General features: G+C 53.7%; 1 protein-coding gene across 1 annotated transcript in view; it reads right to left on the minus strand.

Moving 5' to 3' along the window:
- The window catches only part of LOC144952541 (LIM homeobox transcription factor 1-beta-like), a 174,296-nt gene that overhangs the window by 22,682 nt on the left and 145,614 nt on the right, over window positions 1-6,000 (minus strand). Inside the window, exon 6 of the mRNA XM_078882991.1 lies at window positions 4,584-4,661. Within this exon, the coding sequence (XP_078739117.1) occupies window positions 4,584-4,661 (78 nt within the window). The remainder of the gene's footprint in view (window positions 1-4,583; window positions 4,662-6,000) is intronic.

Consider the following 6,000-nt stretch of genomic DNA (forward strand, 5'->3'; position numbering starts at 1 on the left):
TCGTGCTTTCGGAGTCCCTGACCCTCTGCTCACGATCATTAAGGACCTTCATGATGGTGAGCGGGCCCGGGTAAAACTACGTGGCCGGGAGTCGGAGCCTTTCCCTGTACACCTTGGGGTGCGACAGGGATGTCCTCTGGCTCCCACATTATTTAACATCTATTTCGACTGCGTAGTTCGTGAAGCCTTCAAAAGCTGTACCGGGGGAATTACCATTTGGTACAGATATAATGGGAGGCTGATCGACGCCCGGGTGCGATCAAGGGATGGCTCCCTATTGGTCAACCACGTTATGTATGCCGATGATTTGGTAATAGCTGCTCATTCAGAAGAGGAGTTGGAGACGCTGCTGCTGAGACTGGAGTGTGCCACCAAGAGGTGGGGCCTTACCATCAGCCCCACCAAAACTAAGCACCTGCCTGGGTATTTTGTACCATCGGGCACTCCACCCCCACAACTCCCAATCGGTGATGGGGCAGTTGTGGAGAGAGTGGAGAGTTTCCCATACCTGGGCAGTGTGCTTATGACCGGCTCCAGTTTATCAGCAGAGGTCTCACTCCGAATCAGTCGAGCGGCAATATCTTTTCATCGGTTGCGTAACGCTGTGTGGAAGCTACCTGGTCTGTCGCTCCGCACGAAGCTTCAGGTCTTCTCGGCCACGGTCATTCCCTCCCTTCTCTACGCTTGCGAAACGTGGACCCCCCTAGTGGAGCATCTTCGCCGGTTGGAAACATTTAGGCTGGCCTGCCTACGATCCATCCTGGGTTTAACCAGGCTGGATTGTGTGAGGAGCTCACAAGTCCTTGAAAGATCTGGGCAAAGTCCCATCAGTGAGCTCCTCCGGCAGGCAAGGCTGCGTTGGCTGGGTCATGTAGCCCGCATGCCCAGCCACCGCATGCCTAAACAGCTTTTGTTCGGCCGGATCGAGGGGGCTAAACGGGCGCGGCACGGGCTAGAGAAGAGATGGAGTGATGTGGTACAGGAGGACGTGGAGCTGAGTGGACTTGCCGATGACTGGTACCAGCGGTGTCAAGATCGGCCTCAGTGGAGGAGGCTCGTGAAGGACGCTACTGGGCAGTTGGAGGCAGTCGCCCTCCAACAACAACAAAGGGCGGAGGAGCGACGCTCACAACAACGAGCGGAGCGCCGGGTGGCTAAAGCACAGCAAGTTGGCACAGTAGGGGGCACAGGTGGTGGATCAGCCAGTCATCTCGGTCATCTCGGTCAGTCGACCCGTGGCACCTGGGTCTGCCCCGTGACCTCCTGCCAGCGGGCGTTCGACACTTCACGTGGCCTCAGGGTGCACATGGCCTGGCACAAGCGTCGTGGTGACGTCACCGCCACTTAGTGGCGAATGGCGGTTGTTGTTGTTGTTGTCAGTGTGTGTGTGTCAGTGTGTGTCAGTGTGTGTATCAGTGTGTGTGTCAGTGTGTGTGTGTCAGTGTGTGTGTCAGTGTGTGTGTCAGTGTGTGTGTGTCAGTGTGTGTGTGTCAGTGTGTGTGTCAGTGTGTGTGTCAGTGTGTGTGTCAGTGTGTGTGTGTCAGTGTGTGTGTCAGTGTGTGTGTGTCAGTGTGTGTGTGTCAGTGTGTGTGTGTCAGTGTGTGTGTGTTAGTGTGTGTGTCAGTGTGTGTGTGTCAGTGTGTGTGTGTTAATGTGTGTGTGTCAGTGTGTGTGTGTCAGTGTGTGTGTGTCAGTGTGTGTGTCAGTGTGTGTGTCAGTGTCTGTGTGTCAGTGTGTGTGTGTCAGTGTGTGTGTCAGTGTGTGTGTGTCAGTGTGTGTGTGTCAGTGTGTATCCGCATCCAAATACAGCGGATGCGAGCCCATGTCCTTGACACCAGGACCTACCGTGGAGCTGATCTGACCTCTGACCATCGACTAGTCATCTGTAAGATGCGCCTGCCATTCTTCCACTCCGGTGGTGGGTGTACACCCAGGACCCCATTCAACCAAAAGTGGCCTGGTCTCAGCTAGCTGATGAAAGTTGCAAGCGAGAATTTCATCATTGCTTGCAGCTGGGGTTGGCATCGTCCCCCACTCCACCTGATGTCGAGGGTAAATGGGCGAGGTTTAAGACTGTGACTCATGCAGCTGCAATGGCTGCTTTGGGTACGCGGTCTAGACCTCCCCAGAAACCCTGGCTGACGGAGGAGGTGTTCAGGTTAATTGAGAAAAAGCGACAGGCGCACTCTCATCGCCTACATCATCCCACGTCAGAGAATGAGGAGGTTTACCGCAGCCTTCGCTCGGAGGTTCGGAGAGCCGTGAGGCGCTGTAAGGATGGGTGGTGGTCGCGGGTTGCTGAGGAGATGGAGTCTGCCTCAGTGGCCCGCGATCACAAATCACCATTTAACTCCATCAAAAAAGTAACCTGCAGCGCCACACCTATTACCATTATTAGAGGAAAAAACGGTGATCCAATCTCCGACCCCCAGGAACAGGTTTGCAGATTTGCTGAGCATTTCTGTGAGGTCCTGGGGGAGGGAAAATCTCTCAGCCAAGAAAACATCATGGCACAAATTGGGGATAACCCTGCTGAGGCTGCGGTGCCTCAAATATTGGAAGAGGTCACCCCCTGTGAGTGGCTGGCTGAGGTGCCAGCTGTTGAGGAAGTACTGCGGGCGATCCGGAGTCTGAGACCAGGGAAGGCACCGGGCAGAGATGATCTCCCAAGCGAAATGCTGAGGGAGGGTGGCGTTTGTGCACAGACTGCCCTACATGACATCATAACAACAGTCTGGACCACTGGACGGGTTCCGCAGGACTGGAAGGATGCCCTGGTGGTCCCCCTCTTTAAGAAGGGGGACCGTACCGACTGTAACAACTACAGGGGCATCTCACTCCTCAGTGTGCCGGGTAAGGTCCTGGCAAGGATTATTCAACATCGCCTTGCTAGGCACGCTGAGGAGAGGCTTGCGGAGCCCCAATGCGGTTTCAGGAAAGGGCGGTCCTGCACAGATGCCATATTTTCTGTCCGTCTGCTACAGCAGAGGTGTAGGGAATTCCAAAAAGACCTACATCTCTGCTTTATTGACCTGGTCAAGGCCTATGATACCATCAGTAGGACTGGGCTCTGGGTTGTTCTTCGTGCTTTCGGAGTCCCTGACCCTCTGCTCACGATTATTAAGGACCTTCATGATGGTGAGCGGGCCCGGGTAAAACTACGTGGCCGGGAGTCGGAGCCTTTCCCTGTACACCTTGGGGTGCGACAGGGATGTCCTCTGGCTCCCACATTATTTAACATCTATTTCGACTGCGTAGTTCGTGAAGCCTTCAATAGCTGTACCGGGGGAATTTCCATTTGGTACAGATATAATGGGAGGCTGATCGACGCCCGGGTGCGATCAAGGGATGGCTCCCTATTGGTCAACCACGTTATGTATGCCGATGATTTGGTAATAGCTGCTCATTCAGAAGAGTAGTTGGAGACGCTGCTGCTGAGACTGGAGCGTGCCACTAAGAGGTGGGGCCTTACCATCAGCCCCACCAAAACTAAGCACCTGCCTGGGTATTTTGTACCATCGGACACTCCACCCCCACAACTCCCAATTGGTGATGGGGCAGTTGTGGAGAGAGTGGAGAGTTTCCCATACCTGGGCAGTGTGCTTATGACCGGCTCCAGTTTATCAGCAGAGGTCTCACTCCGAATCAGTCGAGCGGCAATATCTTTTCATCGGTTGCGTAACGCTGTGTGGAAGCTACCTGGTCTGTCGCTCCGCACGAAGCTTCAGGTCTTTTCGGCCACGGTCATTCCCTCCCTTCTCTACGCTTGCGAAACATGGACCCCCCTAGTGGAGCATCTTCGCCGGTTGGAAACATTTAGGCTGGCCTGCCTACGATCCATCCTGGGTTTAACCAGGCTGGATTGTGTGAGGAGCTCACAAGTCCTTGAAAGATCTGGGCAAAGTCCCATCAGTGAGCTCCTCCGGCAGGCAAGGCTGCGTTGGCTGGGTCATGTAGCCCGCATGCCCAGCCACCGCATGCCTAAGTAGCTTTTGTTCGGCCGGATCGAGGGGGCTAAACGGGCGCGGCACGGGCTAGAGAAGAGATGGAGTGATGTGGTACAGGAGGACGTGGAGCTGAGTGGACTTGCCGATGACTGGTACCAGCGGTGTCAAGATCGGCCTCAGTGGAGGAGGCTCGTGAAGGACGCTACTGGGCAGTTGGAGGCAGTCGCCCTCCAACAACAACGGAGGGCGGAGGAGCGACGCTCACAACAACGAGCAGAGCGCCGGGTGGCTAAAGCACAGCAAGTTGGCACAGTAGGGGGCACAGGTGGTGCATCAGCCAGTCATCTCGGTCATCTCGGTCAGTCGACCCGTGGCACCTGGGTCTGCCCCGTGACCTCCTGCCAGCGGGCGTTCGACACTTCACGTGGCCTCAAGGTGCACATGGCCTGGCACAAGCGTCGTGGTGACGTCACCGCCACTTAGTGGCGAATGGCGGTTGTTGTCAGTGTGTGTGTCAGTGTGTGTGTCAGTGTGTGTGTGTCAGTGTGTGTGTGTCAGTGTGTGTGTCAGTGTGTGTGTCAGTGTGTGTGTGTGTCAGTGTGTGTGTGTCAGTGTGTGTGTCAGTGTGTGTGTCACCTTGGCGCGCTGGTTCTGGAACCAGACCTGCACGACGCGGACGTTCAAGCCGGTCTCAGCAGCCAGCATCTCCCTCACCTGGGGGCAGGGGTCAGGGGTCAGAGGGCAGGGACAGGGGTCAGGGGGCATGGGTCAGGGGTCAGGGGGCATGCCACGTGCTCGTTTTAATGAACGAATCTGTTCACCATCGCCGTGGTCTTTCCACTGCTGGATGAACATCGATGACGATGATGTCACCTCGAGCCCTGCGCGTGTTTCTCGACTCCACGTGACTCCCCTCTCTGTCTGTCAGTGTGAGGGTGAGTGTGTGAGTAGGTGAGTGTGTGAGTGAGTGGGTGAGTGTATGTATGAGTATGAGTGAGTGTATGTATGAGTGAGTGAGTGGGTGAGTGAGTGAGTGGGTGAGTGAGTGAGTGGGTGAGTGAGTGGGTGAGTGAGTGAGTGAGTGAGTGGGTGGGTGAGTGAGTGAGTGAGTGGGTGGGTGAGTGAGTGGGTGAGTGAGTGAGTGGGTGAGTGTGTGTATGAGTGAGTGAGTGACTGGGTGAGTGAGTATATGAGTGAGTGAGTGTATGAGTGAGTGAGTGAGTGTATGAGTGAGTGAGTTTATGAGTGAGTGAGTGGCTGGGCGAGTGAGTGTCTGAGTGAGTGAGTGTAGGAGTGAGTAGGTGAGTGAGTGAGTGGGTGAGTGAGTGGGTGAGTGTATGAGTGAGTGGGTGTATGAGTGAGTGGGTGAGTGTATGAGTAAGTGAGTGTATGAGTGAGTTAATGAGTGAGTGTATGAGTGAGTGAGTGTATGTATGAGTGAGTGAGTGGCTGAGTGAGTGTATGTATGTATGAGTATATGAGTGAGTGAGTGTATGTATGAGTGAGTGAGTGGCTGAGTGAGTGTATGTATGTATGAGTATATGAGTGAGTGAGTGTATGAGTGAGTGAGTGGCTGAGTGAGTGTATGTATGTATGAGTGTATGAGTGAGTGAGTGTATGAGTGAGTGAGTGAGTGGCTGAGTGAGTGTATGTATGTATGTATGAGTATATGAGTGAGTGAGTGTATGAGTGAGTGAGTGAGTGGCTGAGTGAGTGTATGTATGTATGAGTGTATGAGTGAGTGAGTGTATGAGTGAGTGAGTGGCTGAGTGAGTGTATGTATGTATGAGTATATGAGTGAGTGAGTGTATGAGTGAGTGTATGTATGTATGAGTGAGTGAGTGGCTGAGTGAGTGTATGTATGTATGTATGAGTATATGAGTGAGTGTATGTATGTATGAGTATATGAGTGAGTGAGTGAGTGTATGTATGTATGAGTGTATGAGTGAGTGAGTGTATGAGTGAGTGAGTGGCTGAGTGAGTGTATGTATGAGTGAGTGTATGTATGAGTGAGTGATTGATTGAGTGAGTGTATGAGTGAGTGAGTGAGTGG

This window comes from Lampetra fluviatilis, chromosome 68 (genome assembly GCF_964198595.1).
Source record: "Lampetra fluviatilis chromosome 68, kcLamFluv1.1, whole genome shotgun sequence".
Taxonomy (NCBI): domain Eukaryota; kingdom Metazoa; phylum Chordata; class Hyperoartia; order Petromyzontiformes; family Petromyzontidae; genus Lampetra; species Lampetra fluviatilis.